The 24,622-nt window shown below is 38.4% G+C and overlaps 1 protein-coding gene across 1 annotated transcript in view; it reads right to left on the reverse strand.

The window, feature by feature from the left end:
* Positions 1-24,622, reverse strand: part of LOC117957175 (CUB and sushi domain-containing protein 3-like) — a gene marked incomplete at its 5' end in the record, with an annotated part of 260,410 nt that overhangs the window by 66,210 nt on the left and 169,578 nt on the right. Inside the window, 13 exons of the mRNA XM_034892771.1 lie at positions 1,096-1,287; positions 2,579-2,735; positions 2,909-2,977; positions 3,144-3,244; positions 8,746-8,934; positions 10,913-11,128; positions 11,564-11,680; positions 16,058-16,246; positions 16,581-16,768; positions 17,821-17,959; positions 19,625-19,819; positions 21,661-21,987; positions 22,962-23,144. Coding sequence (XP_034748662.1) covers positions 1,096-1,287; positions 2,579-2,735; positions 2,909-2,977; positions 3,144-3,244; positions 8,746-8,934; positions 10,913-11,128; positions 11,564-11,680; positions 16,058-16,246; positions 16,581-16,768; positions 17,821-17,959; positions 19,625-19,819; positions 21,661-21,987; positions 22,962-23,144 — 2,262 coding nt within the window. The remainder of the gene's footprint in view (positions 1-1,095; positions 1,288-2,578; positions 2,736-2,908; positions 2,978-3,143; positions 3,245-8,745; positions 8,935-10,912; positions 11,129-11,563; positions 11,681-16,057; positions 16,247-16,580; positions 16,769-17,820; positions 17,960-19,624; positions 19,820-21,660; positions 21,988-22,961; positions 23,145-24,622) is intronic.

Here is a 24,622-nt window from a genome sequence, read left to right on the forward strand (position 1 = left end):
ACATCAATATTCAGAGCTGTGGCTTGTATTTTCCCATCAGTTTGAAGCCATGAAAAATGGATTAAAAACGCAATGGTGTTATAATGGAATATTAAGAAATATGTCAATACTCAAAGAGTAGTTGCTTCCTAGTAGGTTTTATTATTAACATAAAATGGTCTGCAATTTGATACAGCAAACCAAATCGATTAGAATGTGTTTATGAAACATTTATTTATTGTCACTTAGCCCATTACAGAGTAAGAATGACATAAATAGGGGTTAAAAACAAGCGGAGAAACAAATTTAACACATAGAGGTAGGATTTGTGTGTGTGGGCAAGCAAAGCATTGGGTCGGGAACAAGCAAATAACCCACTCCAGGGATGGAAATGGGTCAGTTGGGCAGTAGAGGTCCAGGTGATAAACTCTCCTGGACAAATAGGCTTTTCAGTAAGACTTAAAAACTACAGCAGTGTGTGATCTCATGAGAAGGCAATTCCACAGGATATTGGCCTCAACCTGCTTTCTTTCTAGATTAGTGAAAGTCTTCCTGTAAGCAGAGACTTTGCATAATGCAGCGAATGGCTTTACTTTATTGTAGAGCAATTATTAGTTTTCTGGTACTTTAAATGTGTATATGCACCAGTTGAGCTGTGGGTAAATTGGACATTCCAGCTTGAGAACAGCTCATTGCCATAATCAACTATGGAGGAAAAAACACTCAAAAGAGAAGCAAGGTTTAATTACGTTTCTTTTCACTGTACATATCCTGCTCTTGGTTTTGTCCATTGAGCAAATGTGTCATAATGTCTGTTTTAAATTGAAAACCAATATCTTTGACAAATGTGCTTCTATTCAACAAATGGAATAATGTCTGAAGATGGCAGCAGTATGGACCATGTGTCACGCAGCAGAAAATGCAGTGATACCGGTAAAAGATAAGGCAACAATGAACCCTCTTCACCTTTACCTACCAAGCTTATTACAGGTCGTTCTTCAAGGTTCAACCCGTAATAAGTGTATGCGTCCCTTTGTATGTCTGTGTACATCTATTTGTGTCTTTAATTAACTTCTTCTCAAAAAAAGAAAACGCTACAAAACGCAAGATACCTACCAATACAAGAAGGCAGAGGGTTATCCCAGGCTCTCCTTTCGCCAGTCATGCACTTCAGTGTGGAAGCACCATGAAGAGTGTATCCGGGCTCACATCTGTATGTGATGCTGCTGCCGGAGAAATGACCTTGGTCATTGACCTTGAAGCCGAACTGAGGCACACCTGGGTCCTCACAATGAGACAACTCAAAACCTAGAGAGAGAAAAAGATAGTTCAAGATCCATGCAGTGTGTACTTTAAACAATACTCAGTAACTGACCCACTAAATCTACAACACTATTTCCTTAATATTCTGGCGCACCAGAGTATTCCGTTTATGAGCTTTGCATCATCTCAGATCCTTTAAACTATCATCCAGATTAAATTTTTTTAAAAAGAACAAAAAAAAGTAAAAGATATGTGGGAAATCCCAATATGAGGAGCAACACTGGAGCACACAACTTATACAATTTAATGTTGTTTTTCATAGAATATTCATAATTTGAGAGTGGGATGTGATGTTGGTGCATGTGTAAATCCTAACAAATGGCCATTTGCAAAGCTGTTCTTTTACCATCTGCAATCTGAATACATCTGCCATCAATCTGACATCTACTGTGAATCATCTTTGATTGTTATATATATATGTGAGAGATGTGTAAGAAAATAAACCATCATGCATTATTTATTGAAGCACAGTTCCAAATTGTATTGAATTCCAGCCTTCATTAATATAGCGAGGCATAAAGTAGTTTTCAGTACTATATTATAAGCCAATGTGTCTTGTTTGCATGGCTAACTATCTATCTCTGTATCAGTATGAGAAAGTTGAGATGCAGAGGAGTAAGTAATGCTCCACTCTTCAAAGTGCTATGTATATTATCCTGCATGACTCCATTTAAACACATTAGATTTTCTCATTCCAACTATGCATGAAAGAGGCCCCTGACAAACGTGGGTGTGCTCAGAAAGCACCTTTAACACCCAATCCTACACTGGAATCAGAGGTCTCTTAAATCTTTGTTATTCAAACGCAACGCTTTTTTGTGATAATTTCAGCAGGTTGATCAGTTCAGTGGCGGTTAAAAAGAAATTAGAACCATTTAGAGTTAACTTCATTCTGCAAGTATGTTACATTTAAATTAATACAGCCGTCATGTGGCATTTAATTGCTGAATTAATCTGACTCCCATACTGACTCCCACTCCATTCTATTTTTACCTAATTTAACAGCACACAACTACAGTAAAAATGAGATAAGATGTAATGGACAGTCAAAATGAATCACAAATAGGTGATATACATGAATTGGGCAGACTTTTTTGTATACATTAAGCCTCTACCCAAATATTTACACCCCAGTTTGAAATCCAGGTTTCAATACTAGAGTTGTGTATCAGGGGGAAGTTGGTTCTTTACAGTATATTCTTGCTCACAATTGAAGTCAGCCAGACATTTTCAGGTTTTGTCTAAGTTTATTTACTGATTAGCTGTCTGCACTTACTGGAGTAGACCAGTTTGAATCCTTCCCCTGTACTTTCTGCATCACTGTAAAATTCCAGCCAGAGATGGTTGGAAGTGGAGATCAGCGTCAGGCCCAACATAGACAATCCCGTGAATGCACCCAGAACTTGGGCTGTGCTGTCTTTGCCATCATAAATCTGTAATAAAAAAGGCACAATGCATTTGATATGCAAATAAAACATAATAAACAAGGAGTGATGGCCAAGTATAGTTTTCAATGGCATGAATTATCGTCACTAATCAGTTTTAGACATAAATGTCAGGCAAGAGGAATGACTGAATCTCCAAATGTGTGTGCATGTGTGTTTACCTTGAGTATATCCCCTTGGGCAAGATGAAAGGTTCGAGCAGAGATGTTGATGCCTTTCCCAGCTTGTACCTGGAGTGAACATGAATTTCCAATTATATTTATTGACCAATAAAGTAGACAGCACATAACCACAAACGGTTGGAGCTAGTTATTAACCTCTGCTTATTTTCACAATGATTTGAAAATGTGTGCCAGAGTCTCTATTAACCTTAGTTAGGATGTTTAGATTAGTTACCTGGATGCTGTAGATGCACTCGTGGTTGTTGTCATAGTTCATTGGATAGTTTGGAGAGAGAAGGATTCCTTCATTGTTCATAACTGAAGAACCACACTCCGCTGATGACATATACAGTAAGAAGAGCATTAAAAAGATGTACATGATATAAATGAAGAAAACAAATTATATATATGGTTTGATTACCAAGAGTTTTATAATGACGATGTAAAAACCATCTTAAAAACAGTTTGGACCTACAGCATAACAAGTTTTAGTCCAAAGTATGAGCAGTTTGTTTCAAGATTGTTTCATCTCAGAAGATGACAATTCCTTATTTTCCTATAAATGGACAAATATGTCTGTGTGCTTGTTTGTATGTGTGCATTTAATTTAACAACCCTTTTAAACAGCTGTATTGTCAGCCATCTCATTCAGTTGACGAGAATGGGTAGGCTGTAAAATTGAGAAACTAATTTACCTAAAGATACCCACTCTCAGCACATCTCACATGTGCCCTCTATCTACAGTATCCATGTCCCATTCCTCTCTTTTTACCCCTCCCTATCCTTCCCTCTCTCTTATGTCTCTGCTGGTGTAATAGTCATATTACAGCTGCCAAATCATCAATAAATCACGCTGCTACAGTTTCCATTTAGAAAATTACATACCCTCTCCCTCTTTCCTCTCATTCGCCTTTGCTCTTGTTCTTTCTGTCTCCATCTCTATGAAGAGTGCCTCCTTTACCCTCCTCTACCTCAATCAACCTACCTCTTCCACTTCTTACAAGTTTTCTTATCTCCTATCCCTCCTCTTTTTTCCTGTTCCTTTTTTCCTCTTTTCCCTACTGCTTCTGTCTCATTTCCCTTAAGAAATGTGCTAAATAGAAGATAATGTCCGGAAATAATAGAAAGAGTAGAAAAAACAAGACGAAGGCACATTTAATTTTCTGAATAAGCAAAGACACGTCTTTGACACCTCTCTTTCTCTCTCATGGACAGTATTTTATGAAAACAATATTTATATTTTATAAATAATATTTATTTGTACAGTTTGACTCACTAGGCAGGTAAAGAAAACCTTGTGTAAAACCACTAACGTATGGCACCAAAGCAAAACTTAAAAGCTGTAAAGTACATCTCTTGGTCAATGAAAATCAAAAACACAAAAGCACAGCACAATGCAAAAGTTGGCAGTGCTACGATATTAGAAAATGTCACATTAAAGGTCTAATTGTCGCTTTCCTCTACTCTTCGATCCTTCTTTGTGATTTGCGTCACATCATGCAGCAATGCAACACAACACACAGGTACTAAATATAGCAAACCGCACTACAACATGGAACACAACGCAACACCACTTCCAACTCTTTGTATTATCAGTCAGTGCACGTTGACAAAAAGCCAAAGACGTACAACACATAACTGCAAACATTACGCCTAGCTGAAAATAGGATGTTAAAAATATTCTCACCAGCAATCTGAAATGAAAAAGTTAAATAGTGTATCTGCTCTTTTACTAGAACTGGATGGTGATGTCTGTCTTTCTGCACCTGTATAGTCCCATGCTTCTCACAGTGTTGCTAAAAACAATCCTGTGAAGGAGTGCAGAAACATTTAGTGTAGTCTACCTAGCTTTTTATTTAGCCCTCTATTGAGTCTACATTTGCAACCACATAATATTAGATTTGATACATTTCTTGCTTGCAAATAGAGCTGGGCAATAAACCAACTTTATGAATTCAATCGAATTTATGATTTGTGGGACGAGATTTAAAAATCGATTTTCACTTTAACTTGGGTAATTATTGTGCGGAACCCCATGAGCTCCAGTAGCTCATAGTGCGGTAGTCTTTATACTTGACGTTCAACTTCAATTGCTGTCCTACATTAGACTTACTTTAGTAAATAGCTAAGCCCTTCTGTGTTGCCCCGGAAACAACTTTCAGGCCGGTGTGTATTGCTAACCGTACCTACTCACCGCCACCGACTTGAGCTGCAAAAAAAGCTCTGGCCGCCCCGCCAAGGACGCTTGTCAAAAAGTACGGGGAAGCTTTTTGATGCTTTGGCCGCTCTGACGTGGCGCCATCCTCTGTTCAACCGGGAGAAGCACACGCAGGCACGGCCAATACACTGACACTATAAACCTTTTATAAATTACATTTATAATGACAGAAGTTGTATTGTTAATTGGTTGGAGCAGGGTCTGTTAGCAGTTAGCCGCTGAGCCGTAGCGGCGTGCAGGCAGAGAGAGCAGCTGGCAGACTACCCTAGTGGCCCATGCAGGACGTTACTGTGAGCGGACCGGCAGGTAACGTTAACTGGTCCCTATGTACAAACAATGTTATATTAAAACGATAGGTAAGCCAGCAACGGCGGTTATAAGCTTGTCCTCAGAATGAAAGTTTTGGCGTTAGCCGCTGCTTGCCGCAGAACTGCGTCATAGCTCATTACCATAAACTTTCTGATTGACGCTCAACATGCTCACGACGCCCAAAACTTGACGCTGGCAGATTTACCGCTCTTTGCAGCTGAGAGAAGCCGGCTTCAATTGAAAATGAATGACTTCCGGTAACTTTAAACGCTCAAGTTGGTGGCGGTGTGTATGTCGGGTTATACACCAAGAAAAACCCAACACAAACACAGGGAAACCCATGACTCTTCAATGTAAATTTCTCTTTTTGTTGTCAAGTAGTACGTTTTTTACATTCTTCACCTGACAGTTACAAATGTTTGGTGTGAGAAGACTTACTGATCATGTGTGGTAGCATGTGTGTGAGAGTTTGTCATTAAATTGTTTCAATAACTTTTCTTTTTGCTTCTGCCTTTGTACATTATTAATTAGTGATACAACTCGGGATGAACATACATTTTCCATGCAAAGTAAAAGCTTTTTTAATTCTAATTGATACATCTTCACTGCAATTTGTGTTGCCTCCAGCATATGGTTCATAGAGAGGTTCTTTATTTGCCCATCTGTATGCATGTGCACTGCATCTGAATTTCATTTTGCACAAGTCTCCACAAGCATGTTTTTGTTTGCTGCTTGTAAACACTCCACTGTAGATGACAGATTGCCTGAGTTACTTAATTATGGATTAGCATTCAATGTAGCGCTTGAACCTATTGTACAGTTGATCGCACATTGGACCATAAGATAAGCCCTAATATGTTCCGCCTCTTCTGTCATTTTCATTTCAGTTTAATCAACACGTTTGGAAAGCATGCAAGAACATGATAAATCCTAAAATGTTCTAGTGTTAAATAAAAAAGTCAGAGTCATATTTCTCATAATGTCCTTGAGGGGTGATACAGTATTGTGAACAGGCCAAAACTCTCTGCCCACTGATGATTCACCTCCAAGACGTACTGTATCACTGACATTTACTGTTCATCCAATAACTGAAATTTGGCGTGTACAAATGTGGCTTTTAGTAATAGTGCTTTTCAGTATAGCATCAATTTTGTTCACTGTATTTAAAAGAATTGTTGGAACAAAGTTTAAAAAGAATCTAACCAAGGAAAGGGTTACATTACACCTTTAAATGTACTTCCAAGGTGTACCTAAAGGTGTTTCTTTTTCAGTCACTTCCTTTACCTTTAAATATATTAAATAGTATTAAGAACTTTCATTTCTCCTTTTGCATGTTACAATGTACTGTAGACAAATAAGGAGGTTGGTTGTGTGTGTGTGTGTGTGTGTGTGTGTGTGTGGGGGGGGGGGGGATGGGTCATGGTTTCACCCAGGAGACTGGGGTTCATGTCCCGTTCATTTTGTAACCTCACCCACAATCTTTTCCTAAACCTAACCTAGGGCTACACAATTAATCAAATTTTAATCACAAACAAGATTTTGCCTTCCCGTGAGCAAATTTGCGTGATCGAGCAATATTTTAAATACGTCATTTCATAGAAGGCTTTTTTTTTTTTTTTGCAAAGCCAATCTACCGCTCCGTAAACCACTGTCTGATCAAGAACCAGTCAGAGTTCTTCCCTCCACCGCGCAGCTTAGTTTCTACATGTAGACAGTCACAGCGGACAGAGTAACGGGAGGAAAATTACGCAGATAGCAGTCGGTCATACGTTGGTTTACCAGTTTACTAGTAAATGTAACATTTTGTTCCGTCTGTGTTGTTTTTCAGACAACAGCAGTGACCAGTGCTAGTTAGTGTCTGTTAGCTCAAAGGGCTATAGGGCGTGAGTAATATTTTTTCTCTAGATTACACCGGTGTATCTAATGTCCTTGCGTCTGCTGCCTCTCCACAAACAAAGCAATGTTGTTTATATCGATATGGTTTAATTTTGCGTTACATGGCCCATTTCTTCTGTAAAGCCGTGCCAGTGTTGGCTCTCTCCTCTTACTCTCTCTCCTCTTACTCTCCGCACAGCGGTGCCAGTCCACTTCTGACATTTGTCTACAGTTTTAATTGTAATTAATTGTATATTATTAAGCATGACAGGCAAACCTGTATTTTTACCAGTGTTTCTGCTGGTAACTCCGCCACGGCGAAGAACACAGCAGAAGTTATTGAATGCAACTTACTTCAGTTTGTTGAGTAATAGCGTGTGAGACGGAGCCTGCTGGACCTGGGCGAGAGATTTGACCCATGGCCAGATTATCATAGTTCATAAAAATGCAGCGCAGTGAGGATCCAGACATTTCATACACACGACGTGTGTAATTTTGCTGCCCCGCCATTCGACCCGTGCTGGACCCATTCATAATGAGTCAGCCGTCTCTCTGTGAGTACGTCCATCCCACTCCCCCTCTCCCCCTAGCTCTTTTAATCAGTTATCGTTGAAAACAAGTGTAGGAGCTTTCTCAGAGATACGTTAAATAAATAGATATATATATATATATATATATATTTCAGATAGTTAATTTTCATTTACATGTGTTGCAGCTGTACGTCTATACAACGTCAACATAAGAAGAATGTAGCATTGTGTAATGTGTAAGCATTAATTAATGACCTATGTGACAAAAAAAATGTTTTGGTTAAAATCAACAAATAATCGTGATAATTAATTGTGATCACAATATTGATCAAAATAATTGGGAATATCATTTTGGCCATAATTGTGCAGCCCTAACCTTACCATCCCATTCATAGGCCGCATGTCAGTTGAACGTTAACATCCTGACTCAAAACGTCATAAAGTGACGCCAAGAGTCCTGACCTAGCGCGTCTAAATGTAACACCAAAGGGCTCGACGCTAAAGGAGATTATTGCATCAATACCAAGCGCTAAAGGCACCTGAACAAGCATCACTATTTGATATAATGGGAGTGAGAATGTGCTAGTTCAATTGTCTGTTACACAATTTAAATCTTAATTGTCTTTGTTTGTGAAAAAGGAGATAATTAAAAGGGTAACATACAGTATCTTCACTGTAATGATAACAACAAAAGGAACACTAAACACTATTTTAATGTCAGTTATTACTAGTAAGACATTTTCAAACACACATTCAAATGTCTCCACGTCTTAAGACACTTTTCCTGGAAGCTAAACAGCCAAAATCCTGATCAATTATTATAATAAAAAAAGTGTACCACTAAAAAGGGACAAAAGGTTAGATATTAGATCTAGATCAAAATCAGGAGTAATTTTACCACGTACCGACACATCTTGGTAGAGGAGAGCTCCACATTCTCCGCCCTCCTCCTAGACAGATTACCTCTGGCACCCCCTCTAGGCGGTAACCCATATTGCAGGAAAAAGACAAAGTGTCTCCAATGCCAAAACTGTAGCCGTTTCTTCTGCCAAAACGAGGCATCCCAGGGTCTTCACATGGCTCCAAAGTATATTCTGCAGAAAATAGATTGCAACTGAATATGTAACACATACATTAATAAACACGAAACATAGCACTCTGAAATCTGCCCTTTCTACGCTTCCGGTTAAAGACCAGGGCTAGAAAATAACATTTCTATGTAAAGCATAATAATTGCTAAAAGTAATGATGGACTACATAAAATATATATATATATTTCATAATTATTTTAAAACATGTACATTTATTTAGTGATTTTTTTTTAGCAAACTCTTTGCTGAGTCTTACAAAAGTACCATTAGTAAGAGGTGGTGAGGTTAGAGTGTCCTCAACTAATGTTAGTGTTAAATCAACAAATCAATACCTATCACTCTCAAAGGCCAGAAAAATCAAGCCCAATATCTGAAGTAAAACCATCAACATAACCATTACATGTTAACTGAATTGAACAAACGCTTCATGTCCATGATCGTTGAAGAAACACTTTTCCATAATTCAATAACTCTTGTGATCAAAACTCTTGAAAATGCAGTCCATTAAATACAATCTTCGCATTTAAACAATTAGTCTAAACGTTTTGAGTAGATTCCACTGTGTCCTAAAATGCACATATTTCTTGTTATGTTTCTAGTATGTTAAAATGATGTAAAGCAGGAGATTTGTTTTCAGTGGGCAAAGACTGAGCATGTGATGTGTATTTTAAAGTGGGCTGCAGGAGTAGACAGCATATTGAGCATGTTGAGATTGGCAATTCATATCCCTGGTGACACCTTCCGTGTGCTACATTCTGAGTATCAGCTTATGCCATCTGGGAGGCGGTAAAGTGTCCCTTAGTGAAGAGTCAAATTGCTCCTATATCCCAGAGTCAATGAGAGAAAGGCAGTTAGGCAAAGAATCTTGAATAATGAAGGGCAGCTGTAGCCTTAGACTTTGTCTTATATTCTGCCCCTTAACGCATTCCTTGAGTTTGGATATGGTGATGGTGAAGTAGCCCAACTCAGGGTTTGGACAGCACCTGTAAATTTTACACATTTGGCACACTCCGGCTATGAGGAGTCCATCTCTCTTTTTCTTATAGTGTTGTTTAATGGTGGATTACATTTGATTTAATGTTGTAACTTCTCTCCTCTGTTTAGTTTAAACAAAAAATGTTTAGCTATTCTCAAGGTTTCATGGATACTCAAGGCCAGTGGTTTGTGTAAGTGAGAGCTAAATATTCACTTAACACAGCAACAGTCTTGTGTTAATATCCATGTAGGAAATATGTGAAACTGTTAACGTGTATCAAAAGAGGACACAGAATTTCTGTAAATTCAAATAAATTTACCCAGTACTCCCTGAAAAGCAGTATGGGAACTACAAACTAAATGCCTATTTTAAAACTGCCATTTACAGCTAAAGTTTTAAAAGTTGCCAAGAAGTTTGTATGTGCATTGTATTCTTGACAGTTCTGAGTCAAAGCTGCTGTCGGTTCCACTCAAAGTAAACAGCTCTTGTTAAAATCTCCAATGACATCCTGATGTGTGGTGTTGTAGCAGCTTAGTTTTGCTGGATCAAAGTGCAGCTTTTGATACTGTAGACTTATGTAGGTAGTGAATGGGTTCTCTCTGCCCTGTGACATTGAATCTTGGTGTTCCTCAAGGCTCTGTTTTAGGTCCCATTTTTGTGGAGATCATTTGTAGCTTTTTAAAGAGTTACTCCACACTATATTTGTATATCTACAGAGGGAAATCATATACCCCTTTAAAGAGTGTTATGTTTTTTATATAATACACATGATTTAATCCACTCAACAATACATTTGAAGAGACTGTAATTGTCTATATTCTGGTGAAGGTCACCATCAACTGTTTCTTTAACGTTTTGCATTCAACAACTCTCAACACCTACAGTATTGCTCTCAATTGTTCCAGTATAAAAAGAGAAAAAACTTTTTGAAATGAATAAATTCCGGGTAAATTGAATCTAGACGTTGCTGGACTATAATAGTACAATATGACTCAAGTAAATTACCAGAGAACGTTATGTTGAAACCCTCATATGAAATCGAAAAGTCAGAGATGAATCGTAGCTGGGCTTTGAAGTTGCCATAGAGACCAGCATTGATGTTGCTAGGCAACTCGTTGCCGGTCAGGCGAGCCAGTGGTTGCAGGAAACTTCCGTTTTCAGTAACCAAGAGGTAGTCATGTTGGTCCTCCAGATGAAAAGAGCTGAACTCAAACTGGACTCCTGTTAGAGACACACACACAGACAGATAATAGAGTGAGAATCTGAAGAAGTTTTTTTTTTTATTACTAGCTTATCAATAATAAGTTATAATCAGTTATAATCGGTAATAATAATTAACAATAAATAAAAAGTGAGATTACAGCAAACACAAATTCTGCATTGATAACATCATAAATGGTTAGGCAATATATAAAAATGTTATTTGAGTTTTAAACCAACTTCTCACCATAAATGCAATGACTATAGCCATACACATACACATGAATGTAAATATGCCTCTCAAAGTATACTATAAACCATAAAAAACACTAATAATCAAATATATAGCAAGTTTGTGTTTTTAGGATAGCAGTAGCTTCACTACTGGGAGTGCTAATTGCTACTGTATCCCACTCAGTCTCTCTATTTGGCAGTGTGGATCTGTGTGTCTCTTGCCTTTCCCATGGCTGACTTCAACAGTCCAGGTACAGTTGAGAGATGAAGGGTAGCTGTCTGGATAGCCGGGACTAAGGATGGTTCCCCAAGGACCTCTAACATCCCCACCACATAGAGCTGGATAGATTGAGAGAGACAAGAGTGGAAGAGAGAGAGAGAGAGAGAGAGAGAGAGAGAGAGAAAGAGAGAGAGAGAGAGAGAGAGAGAGAGAGAGAGAGAGAGAGAGAGAGAGAGAGAGAGAGAGAGAGAGAGAGAGAGAAAGTGACAGAGATGTGCAGAGACAGGGAAGGGAGGCAGAAAGAAGGTTAGCGTGAGATTGTTGATAGCTAAAACAGATAATGTTTCCCAGTGGACTTTTAATACCACTTTTGTAGTAGGCTACAAGAGAGGGAGAGGTAAACAGAGATTCAGAGAGATTAATTGAGAGAGATCCGCTATATCTTTCGGGTAGAAAGGTCTGCAGGTACTGACTGCTTTAACATGTGTCTTGCCACAAGACATTGGAAATGAGAAAATATTTCAATGTGTAGGCGCTTCACATGGAAAAGTAAAACTTTACTTTAAATGTTTAAATCAGATTTGTTTTCTGATTTATTCCTTCCATGGCATAATGACATAAATAATGTAAAATCCACCCCTTCCTCGAATGATAAATAATGGATTATTTGCTATTTAAATAGTTTAATGTCCCTGAAACTAACCAACCCCTGACAATGATTAACTGCATAGGTGATTCTAGTCATTCCTCAAATATGTTGACAGTGCATAAAGATCCTGTCTTTTTCTTTTTAAAGAAACAGTCTATGTTTTATTGTGTGGATTTGAATTATGCAAACTTGTTTTAACTTGTGTTACTTTGCTGGATTGTGGTGCATATAGTAGACAGCTCTTCAACACATCTACTGGAGGTCAGAATAAGTGGCAGTAATGACAACAGTGACCACAGTCATGCTGCATGCTGAAAGTGTGACTTGCTCACTAGGCAGAGACAGCTCGTACATAGTTAGGGTAGCACGCAGAGGAGCAGCACATACACATGTAGGTACACACTGTACTGTAGGTGCTAACATGTAGTAAATAAATAGTTGTATCTAAATGAAAACATCTGTCTCGAGCAAAACCAAAAACTAAATAAAACAAACAAAAATAAGCTCAAGCTTCAAGAGCCATGCTGCTAATTTACTTCCATATTGTAGTTACTTATCACGACTTTCACTGTGTCTTCATAACTGTTATGATCAAACCTGATCCACCATATTTCTGTGACACCTTGTATATATCCAAATATATGCAGTGGATATGTTGTGAGTCTAGGAATATGGGTAAAAAGTATAGAAAAAAGTAATCGGTGTAATTTGAGTTAATGGCTAAATTGCAAAGTTGTTTGTCATATAACAAGTGACCACTTGGACAATAAGTGTACTTTGTTTTACTGTGAAGTGTTGGAGATCTGAATTGTGTTGTTTTGGGATGTACAGTCTCTAAACTCCAAAATGTTTTGAGGAAGAACACTGTGATGTGAAATTAAAATTCCAAAATATGCTTGAATATTATTTAAGCTAGTTTCCCACAACTTTATTGCTGTGCAATACCAGCAACTTGTGCAGGAACTGGTAAATATCTTTTGTTTCGTAAATCATTTTCCCGTTAATACAGTTTGATGCAAGTTTTTTGACGCAATGATATTTAAAGCAGTGAATCAGTGTAAATGTTTTTTAGAGACTACTTAATACATTTTGAACCTTACAGTGCAGCCTCCAGATGACCCTGCAAGTCCTGCACACGGTTCAGCGGTGTACATTGTTATTCAGTAAGAGACCTGTACTGGCACAGAGATGCTTAGAGTTGAGTCCAGGTCCTCGGAAAAGCTTGGAAATAACTGTTGCTCATTCTATGCATCCCATGCATACTAATGCACGCATGTGTTGCAAGGTGCTTAATTTCTGCTCGCTCCAGTTGGTCCATCTTACAGTAGGCCAACTGGCTTGTCATTTCCTCTTATAATAAACCTATAAAATACCATAACATTACCTCAAAAGTGCAACAGTGGCAGAGGAGCTGGGAGAAGGTCAAACCTGAAAGTTGTGCTGTGCTCAAGTTTCCTTGAGCAGGATAGTTTAATGGGAGCTTAGAGAACTAACAACACTGACATCTGACACTGACAACACTGACAACATTGACAACTGCAGCCCAGAATACAATCCGTGCAGATCCTCCCCAATGGTGACCACCACTACTACCACATAAAAAAGGCAAATCAGACACTGAAAATGTGCTGAAACCACAACAGAATATCAGTATCTTCATTCTCAACCACCCCCGTTTTTTTTTCAATATCAGCATCCCTAAAAACAAGGACAAGGAGTGAGAATATTTCCAAACTACACAGATGCAAGCGCATCTAATGTTGAATGCTGAGTTACTGTATGTGAGAAATTTGAAACACTGCATCACATCTCTATCTCTGCCAGTTTCATTTTCTCTACCTCTTTCTGTCCCTCTATTTTGAAGAACCCCTTCTCCAACTCTGTCTTTTAGTAGTTTATGTAGTTGTTATGTAAATGAAGTTGGGTTGTGATATTCCACTAAAACGTAAATCGTTGAAATTTAAAAAAAGTTGACAATTTAAATCATCCTTTTTTATTGGTTTGAAATGAAAGGATTTCTTATGGCTCAGAGAAAATCTGATTTGTTGTGGTAAATTCTCCTATAAATATTACATAAACTAGTGAAGATCAAAATGATAATATTGTCATAATTTCTGTCATTTTAATTCTACATCAAATGAAGGAACGTTGGTTATTTTCTGTCTATCAGTCTACCGGTATGAACAACATTTGAGTTTTGTAACATTTTCCATGGCTGAGTCATCTGCCTTTATGGCTGTCTCGCCTATATTCATCGTTTATTCATTGTCAATCATCCCACTAGACCATTTCTTACTAGCCACAGCAGTAAATAGTTCCTATATTTGTATGGGTACATACTGTGTAAACACAGTCTAATGGCATTTAGCCTGCAAATTCCAGGCAGCATGCTTGATGTTTATATGCTCAAACTGCCTCCTTGGAGGAAACCACTGCCAGTCCCAGGAATTGTGCAATTCAAATGTGGTTTACAAGCGAATGAGCCAACAAGCCTAACCAAGCAAGCCACCACAAAACTGATGCAGCAGTGCTGGATCTTTCCTTCCTCCCTCCTCTCTAGCTCCACCATGATTGGAATGAGAGAGAGAAATCTGCCCTTAGCTAGTCTTGTGCCCCCCCCCCCCCCCTCACTCCCTGATTTGAGAGAGCAGAGAAAGGAGGTGACAGCCAACACAGGCTCTCGTCAACCTTACTTCAAACCTTCCTGTGTTCACGGTTCACAAAGGAGAGGAGATGACAGGAGGCACATGGCACAAGCACACATACTTTATATGTGCTGACGTACAAAACACATGTGCGCGCGCACACACATACATACATACATGCGCGCGCACGCACGCACATAGTTCATGCCCAAAGATCTCTAATCTTTTCCTTAAATCATCCCCTATCAGCCACAGCGGGCTTCACTGCAAATTGCCCCTGCATACACCGAAGTGTTTGTGAGTATGTGTGTGTGTGTGTGTGTGTGTGTGTGTGTGCGTGTGTGCGCGTGTGCGTGAGTGCGTGCGTGTGTATATGATTCAACCAGTGGTTTTGTCGCAGAACAACATGTTCTATGTGACTCAGCCCCCCATACAGCGATGGCGGGCTCCACTGCTGACCTTTTTCACATGCCTTAGCTTCTTTGAATCCTTTTTTCATGTAGCAACTCGATAGAATGTTTTGGGTCTCTAAAAAATCTTTCTGTAGAAAACACTTAAAAAAACATTATTTGGTTAGAGGGAGTGACAATGTTAAGAACTAGCTGAATTTAATTATTGAACAAAATTTCTATTGTACTATAAATAACAGTGTACTGTCATACTGATAATTTGGCCGTGTCATGTCAATATGTGCTCCCACACTGCACTCTGGGCGTATCATCTCTGCACCAACACCTGGATAAAATGTTGTGTTTGATTTCATGTATTGGCGGTAAAGATTGTGATCTTATCTGATCTTCACGCATCTTATGATAAGTTGTGTAAAAAGTAAAACAAAGTCAAAGACTGTAAAGTTAGGAGGATAACATCTGACAATTTATAATATAGAGTTTAGGATGATGATATACACGTGGGTGTCAAATTGGTTTAAGACATCAACTTACCTTATCTAAAAAGTCTTATTAGAGTATGTGCTTCTGTATGTCAATTTGAACATGCCATGACCAAATTAACATGCCAGCTCGAGATCACAAGGTTGACTACAGCAGTGTTTTCCCAAGAATCTGTATTTGTTTAAAAATATTTAAAGAGTGCTACAAAAAAATCAGTTATTATGTTGAGCAAGGAATACTTATAGAGATCCATACATCACTTATATTTATAATTCATTTGTATGAGAGGTTATTTCTTCAGGTATTTACCGTCACATGTTGGTAAAGGATGGCTCCACCAGTGGTTCTTCTCACATACTAGCGGCTCCTCATGGCTGAGTCTGTAGCCAGAACCACAACCGAATGATACTGTGGACCCAATGGAGAAATCCTGTCCATACCGAATACCATTGACAGGGATACCAGGGTCCAGGCATGAGTAGCTGTCCACTGTAACGCCTGAAAAAAAAAAAGTCTCAATGGTACGTATGTGCAGTTTTGCTGATGAGCATACTCTAAATTCACTGCTGGTTTGAATCTCCACATAAAGCCCCATGCTGTGCAATCATGGGGCTTTTCTTTTTGCAGGTAACTTGTGAATCTCTGTATGGTGGGCTATTATTGAAAAGTTGAGTCCTGACATCATGCACAGCAACTGTTATGCATAAACTACATCTGATCTGTATAAGGAATACTGGTAGACAATAGTTTAAAGTAAGATTTGTATCTATGAATACCATACCTTTTGTTAGCGTGTATATGCATAAATATGCTTTATTTGTTTGTGACTTACTTTCATATAATATTTTGAAGCCAGCATTTGACCGGCTGTTATCGGTGGTAAACAGTAGATAAAGAAAGTTGCTGGTGCTGAACAGGAACTGGGGCACCTGGGTTCCATTAAAGGAGCCAACCAAAGGAGACAGGAGGTTTGGCCCATCATGGATTTCCAGAAAGTCATAACCCAGCTCTGTCTGGAACCTATGAGAGAACAATATCAGAATATCACAACAATGATAATAATTTCACTTAAAGTGACACTCTTTTTTTTGGATGAAAGACGTCAGACTGTTAGAAGACAAACCAGGAAAAAGTTCAGGCTTATGTATATGCACATAATGCTGGATCTGTTTGTAGCATTCATACCCACATATCTAAGTGAAAGCTTGTCAAAGCAATGTGAAGATAATATTGTTGTATATTAATTTAGTTTATAAATTTCTTTGAGGTGCTTGAATTGAAGGTTCACACGATCACTTCAGGGCTGAATCCATTTGATGGCAAACTCGTCCTTTAAACCTGTTAAATTAACTTTTTTTTTAATTTATTTTATAAATCAAGAACAATAACAAACAAAAACATGGACCTAAGAACATGACCCAGGGCCAAAAGATACAGAGAGGAAAGACGGGGAGAAGAGAAAGAAACAATAATGTATGCAGAAAAAAGACATTAACGAACACATACATAAAGAGATACCTACACAGTCAGACACAAGACAAGGGACCAATCACATACACAAACAGAAATAAAGGCTGAAGGACTTGTTTTTTTTAAATTAAATTACCAATGATTGAGAGAAAATCACAGCCATAAGTTCATTCTTTTTTTTCATGCTGCAGGTGTAATAAAAGGTTAAGAGGTCCAGTCTTTTAAGCCCCCCACAGGTTGTTGAGATTATATTGTTAAATGCACTTTACAATGAAATAAAGTTGAAACTCAAACCCATGAAAAATTGATTTTACAAGATCCGCTCAAGTCTTATTTCTATCACCGGTTCACAGCTCAGAGTGCACACAATATAAACCAAAATATTACCCGGCCTTCCTGATCAATGAACAACTCCCAATATTAATTACACAAACTATAAAATTTAGGCGAACGTTATTATATTCCCCATAAACTTTTAAGTCTAGTATATCATTGCTCATCAGAAGTAATTGATGATAGTTCTGATGAATCTGCACAGTTCTGGCTGTTCAGAGGTCTAAGAGGCTTCATAGTATGCAGAATCAAAGAATTACGCCACTTACCTGTCAAATGTGATTTTGATGGAGCGACCAGGTTCTGATTCAATCACCCACTCACAGCTGAGGGAATCTTTATAGTAACCAGGCCACCCAGGAGACAAAATCACTCCATTTGGGGCTGAATAGTGGCCTCCACATGGGGCTGGAGGAGGAGAGCGGACAGAAAGAGGGAAGTGAGGGGAGATATACGAGAATAGAAGGTAAGGCCAGAGATGATTTGTATCAAGACCACCCAAGTCTAGGTGAAGTCCACGTCCAAGTACCGTAACTGTGTGGTGAGTGAGACCTGATACCAGACAGAACGAGTAGACTTTAGTAAGTATCTTGGGCTGGTGTATCAGCTTCACTTACAGCTGACATGACGGCTTCTTGGACACATTTTGGGTACTTTGGGTAGTTATCTACAGTACAGTCCTGCTGGAGGTCTTATCGCCGTGTGATCAGCTCAAAGACAGCAAGATTTCATTTGATTTAATGTATGTATTCAAACCCACATTAAATGGACTTGCAACAAGTTGTAAACACAAGAAGATTTGCCTATTTTAACACCAAGCAGATAGAGCAACATTAGCATTCATTTGGAGCTGTGTCTCTGTCCACCTGATAAATCCATGATGATAAGTCCAATATCTATTCTCCTTTTAGCTCTGTTTTGGTCTACACTGTCACAACCTGGCCTCACTGGATGATACAGAGGCTGTCACAACTGACACCTGACTAAAATGCTCCATGATGTTCAACAGCAAGTCACTATCTGCGCAAATTGCACTCCACATAATATAAGGATGGCATTGAATTTAAAAGAAAATACACATTAGCAATTAAAGGAAAATAAAGAATGAACCATAATCAACATTCAGAGAACAAAAAACATAACTGAAAATCTTTAACAAACTGTTAACACAAGGTTACATTAGCCAGGAGCAATTCTGTTCCAGTCTTATTTTAAATTTGATCTGGTTTAAAGTTTAACTTAGTGTCTGAAGTTAATCTGTTGTGGTTTGTACCTTCTGATAACAAGTAAGTGGATTTTCATCCAAGTTCAGACACACATTAGCTACAGAGGATCTGGGGACATTAAATGACCAGGAACATAACTAAAATGCAGTTTATTTGTACAATCAATAGTCAACATGTTAGAATTATCTTAAGTTAATTATATCTGCTATTGGAGTTACAGCTAAAACACTTACACATTTAGTTATTGTGTTCCATCTGAAAGTAACAGGTCAAATTTACATCTCTATGATTCTGTACTTACATCAAAGCTGTTGATTAAATATTATAGCACTAATGCCACCTTGACAAATGATTACATATTTTAATGACAATGTAATTACTTATGACTGTATATGGATGATTAATGACAGTGTTATAATGTGAAATTGATATAATAATTATGTATGGTATAGCTGCAGTCAAAATGGGGTGGTGTAATGACTTATAAGCAGACTTCACTTGACTGTTCAGTGAAGTGGTCACTGTTTCTTGTGACTTTTATAAGATACCACTGTGCTAATTATACATTATCACATCTAACATGTTCATATGTCATCAACTTCTACTTTGATTTGCATGAATAGTGATACTTCTATCTATTTGTAAGCTAGTAGCTGTACATGTGGCAGCAGTGTATTGATAGGTATTTCCCTGAAAATTTAGGTTAACTGGACACCTCCATATTTCCTTTGTCAAGCTGAAAGCTGATAATTTCCACCTCCTGGGTCTTTATGCTGAAGTAATGATATATCGGATGACATATTGTTCCAGAGTTAATAGTTTAATCAGCAATCAAGTCATTATTTACCTTCACATTTAGGGATGGGCCCACTCCACATGACTTTGCCTTTTTCTAACTGACAGGAGATGGTCTCAGCTCCTTGGGTTTTGATAAATCCGTCCTCGCAGACCACAGAGATGGAGCTGCCAAGCTGGAAGCTGTCTCCAAAGCGGCGAGCGTTGATTGGAATGCCAGGGTCTGGGCACTCATTATGGCCAAATGCTGGAGTAAAAAGTTACAAGGAGACATACATATGATGAGAAAGATATTGGAGATTAATCGCCCACAGACACACACATAGAAATGTTATTAAAGAATATGAGAGCTTTATTGAACAGGCACTAGCGTGCTACATGTTGATGACATTTCGGAGAAAGAATCAAATAGATCTATTACAGCAAGGTGACATCTTTGAGTGTCCAGTCCTGGCCAGTAAACATCTCCTATAATCTCTCTATTCATTATTCCTGCTGTGCCTTTCAATATCATTTCTCATTTCATCTCATCTCATTTGTCAATCTACAGTATATTAATGTGCTTGTATTGGATCCAAGCAATGTTACTTCTGATTAAACTCCTGTGAGTGGGTCTGCTTTAGGCTATGGTCTGACTCAGATTAAAAGGCTGTAAATTCCAACCTTACGTTAATCAGGTTTTGCCATTATAAGCAATATGGTGTGATCAGGTGATAGAGAAATTTAAAAATGAGAAATGCAGTGACCCAAAAAATCTACACAGACGTACAAAAAACGGTTTGAGCTAAAGTCAAATATATACTGTGAGGAAACTTGTGGACAGAACACTTCAACATGTTGTCTGTTTGCTGTCAAACCCGCTGTCAAATGAGAAGATCAATTTAAATTTCCATTTCTGTTTGTCTGGTATGGAGATGAGTTTAGCCTGAATTAGCATAAAGACTGCAAGCAGGGGCACCGTTTGCCACCATCAAAATTGAACAAATGAGCCTTTCAACAAATCCCAAACTATATTATTTACAATACATGTTCTATCCTATTGTCTCACCAGCTAGTCATCAATACATCTCCTGGGTTATAAAAATCTGCACATTTGACTTCTTTACAATGAAGACAGAACGGCTGAGATGTTAACTTCTCTTAAAACACTAATGTCTCGGTTTCTTTTTTCACAAGGGGGAACGACACAAGGTATGTCTAGAAAGAGGCAATTTGGGAGGATCTGTAAGGGGTTTTTGTTCCACTTTTGACAGAACTAGACAGTTTCTGCTAGCTTCTAGTGTTTGTGCAACACAAGGCTAAACACATCCTGGACCTCTCTTTGTACTGTCCTTGACGCACAGACAAGACTTATGAATAATGATCTTCTCATCTGACTTAAGAACGCCAACAAACAAGCCAAAAAGCTCCCAAAAAGTGTTCCTTTAATGCCTTTCATGTCTTCTTTCCTCTTTGTTCTCCAACATACAGTACATCTCTATTCTTAGCTGCTGTGTTGACCAAATGAAACCTCTTAGATCAATAAAGCTTGTCTTTTTTCTTCTCCAGAACAACTCTTCTGAACAGTCTGATGTAACTTTTAGGGAATTATAAGAGCTATCTACCTAAAGTGAAACGTTCAAACATTAAATATTTGACGGGGAAAACAATTGCACCAACTCTTTCCAAGTGACTGTGGTGATGAAAACTTAGAGGGATAATAAGTAATTATACAGTCCTTTTAATTGTGAGAGTTGGATGACAGATGGATATACTGTTTAAGAATAAAACCACTGCAAATTGAATATATCTTCTAGAGGTCTTGGCTGAAAGTCATGCATAAAATCAATATACAGTCATAAGAGAAGTACTGTTACATAGTGTCATAACAATGTCTCAGCCTCAGACGCTCCTGCATTATTCTGCCGCAAAAGAAAATAAATGCGACCCTAAATTATATTTTTCTTGCCATTACCATGTATTAAACTTCAACTTGTGGAAAAAACACTTTGTTGGAGTATTATCAATATACTGTTGCCTAATTTCACCCTGTTTTACAGCAAATAGTTATTTTTCCTGCATCTGAATAGAAATAGAAAAATGACATACTACTGTATGTGATGTTAAATCCTCTTCCTGACATGGAGTGATCGGCCTGAAACTCCAGTCTCAATGTGTTGGTATTGGACGTCAGATGGGAAGGACTCTCAGCTCCAGAGAACCTCCCAATGACGCCGGCGTCATTTGTCTCGCCATCTTTCACCGTTAGGGAATCATAGGGTGCCTCAAGGTCAAAGTCATTAAATGCCAAGTGGATTCTGGAGCCGGGATCTGATTGGATGAGCCAGACACAGTTCATGTTGTTTCCATAGCCTTCTGGGTAATCTGGGGAGAGTACAGTTCCTGAGGGAGCTGTGAAGTTGGACATACAGGGGACTGTGGGAGCAAGAGAAGTACAGAAAAGCAGACAAAGACAAACAGACAGACAGACAGACAGACAAACAGAAAGACAAACGCACATACAAAGACAGAGAGTGGGGAGAAATACAGATTTAGAAAAAAGATAGAAAGGGGAGGGAAAGAGATGCAGAGAGACACTTCCTGTTAAATATTCATCGCCATAGCATCATCGGTCATCATCTGCTCCAGGCCATAATAAACTCTGTACTGTCACCATGGTGACAGGTCAGACTGAATGTTATCAACATCACAGCGGAGCACATGCCACGTTTTCTTTTTCTTCTGCAGCAGTGAGCATGAAAATTAGGGAAGCTCCAATTGGAAAACTCTGTGGCCATACTGACGTTTAAAAAAGCAATTTTGCCAATAGCTGATGTTTTGTTATTGTACTTTATTTTATTGTTTTTTATTATTATTATTACCCCCTTATGCTACAGAGAAACGAAGGTATCTTCCTTAAAAAAAATACAGTTTGAAAGTCATTTAACATTTTATTACACTTTCTTTGAATAAGCACAAATTCAGTCAAACACATTTTATGAAACAACCTTTAATATAGCCATATTTCAAATCAAGATGATTTTGTATCATTCACCTTGTGTTTTTCATACAGAACACAACTTTCTTGTTGCTGATCTTTCTCTGAGACAGTATAATACACAGTTGACACTTTCCTTCACTTTTTTTGTAAACAAACCAAACGTGCGTATGGCACCTGTCGTACTCTTACTTTATGTCATACTAGAGTCGTGTCCAGCCGGTGGCTTCGTCTCAGAATCAGCAGCTGCAGTAGCAACATGTGTTAGCTACGGTTATCTGAGTCCTACCCAAAATAACCAACACAACCTTTAGCCAGCGCAAAATTCAAATTCAAGTCAACAAGGTGAATATCAGCCGACACCGACATGTATCCCTTCTGATAATAACTTAAACATGATTTTAATACTTACATATGCATATGGGGATGTTTGCTGACCACTGATTGTTGTCTTGGCAGGAAATAGTTTTCTCTCCAATCAGCTCAAATCCAAACTGGCACTCAAACCTCAGGATTCCTCCATTTAAGAAGCTGTCCCCTTCTCTTATTCCATAGAGAGGGGTTCCAGGGTCGCCACAACTCTCTTTGTCTATTTCTGTAGACGTGAATAGACAAGAAGAAGACATTAACATCCCAGTGTCATTCCTCTGTGCCATAGACCTCCATTGTTGTCCAAAAACCACACAGAAATTCACCAATAAACCTGATAGTTCACTGTGTGACATGTTTGTTCATGAACATGAGCACTATTTATTTTAAGCCAGTCCCAAAATTATAATGTTCTGCTGGAAATGCATGTAGGAGCGCCAAATCGGTATTAATCTGCAGCAGAAAGTAGTACCTGACTAATGTTGTAGTTACTCGTTTGAGTACTGTTATACTGTATATCTAATAAACCACAATGTCCAGCTGTTTTAAGATTGTTTTTTAATTATAACCTTTATTTTTTTATTAATTATAAACTATAATTATTTAGGACCCATTCATACAGCGCCACATCTTCAGGACCAACCAATGGACTTGGGACAGAGAGTTGAAACAGGATCGAGAAGTCAGAAAGTATTGAGAGAAATAAACAAATAGCTGGTTTTGGTCTTTTTTGACTTTAGGAAAAATAAAGAATACTGCTGTGCCTATCCTGTAACATGGAATGTATGCCAAAGAATTGAATAGAATACAAACAATTAAGAAGCTTAATTATAACAAGTGACAAGACCAAAGATGCTAGTTTTTTGGCGTCTGGAGTCTGGCTTTTTATTTTTTAAGCATGCAGTGTTATAAGCCTCAAATACCCAATGGCCATCTTTCCCTGCTGTGAAACACCATGTCATGCTGAACAAGCTCATCATCCATTTTGAACAGAAATATACTGCCAACCAAATAGAGAGTTGCTTGAAGATGATTGGCTCTTGGTTTGCTGCGTCGGGAGAATTTCATGAATGCTTTTTACTTCTTTGCTCACGTAGCCTGGAGCAAGTTTGCATCCATCTCTATCTGCATGCCTCCTTCCCCTGAGTTTGCAAGTATTCATGACACCTCTTTTTTTACATTCAGACAGGACAGGATCTGTCTGACCATTAGGTCACACAGATCCTTCTCTGATTCTATATACACTGTGTCACCATAATTCTCTTTAAAATGTTGTGCATAGTATTTCAGGAATTACACCCTCTATTTACCAGCCTTCCTCCTCTTTATTCCCCGCTCCCCTCTCCTAATTTCGGTATTATTTACAGTAGTGGCCCATGGCAGGAAGCAATGGTGTGTGCTTTGTTCTGTATGTTTCCCTGTTTGTAAATCTATGTGTGTGTATAAGTGCGTGTTTGAGATGTATTGCATTAATTTCTATTATGATACTCGTCTTTATGACACCCACAGACTCAACCAATCACAACATGACTAACACACGTGTTGTGCACACGCATATATACCTTGCAGAAGAATAGAAAACAATTTCCTTTGGAGAGATATCAGGAATACTATCGTTGCATTCCTACACTCACTCACTCACTCACTCACTCACTCACTCACTCACTCACTCACTCACTCACTCACTCACTCACTCACTCACTC

Source organism: Etheostoma cragini, chromosome 14, assembly GCF_013103735.1.
Source record: "Etheostoma cragini isolate CJK2018 chromosome 14, CSU_Ecrag_1.0, whole genome shotgun sequence".
NCBI lineage: Eukaryota > Metazoa > Chordata > Actinopteri > Perciformes > Percidae > Etheostoma > Etheostoma cragini.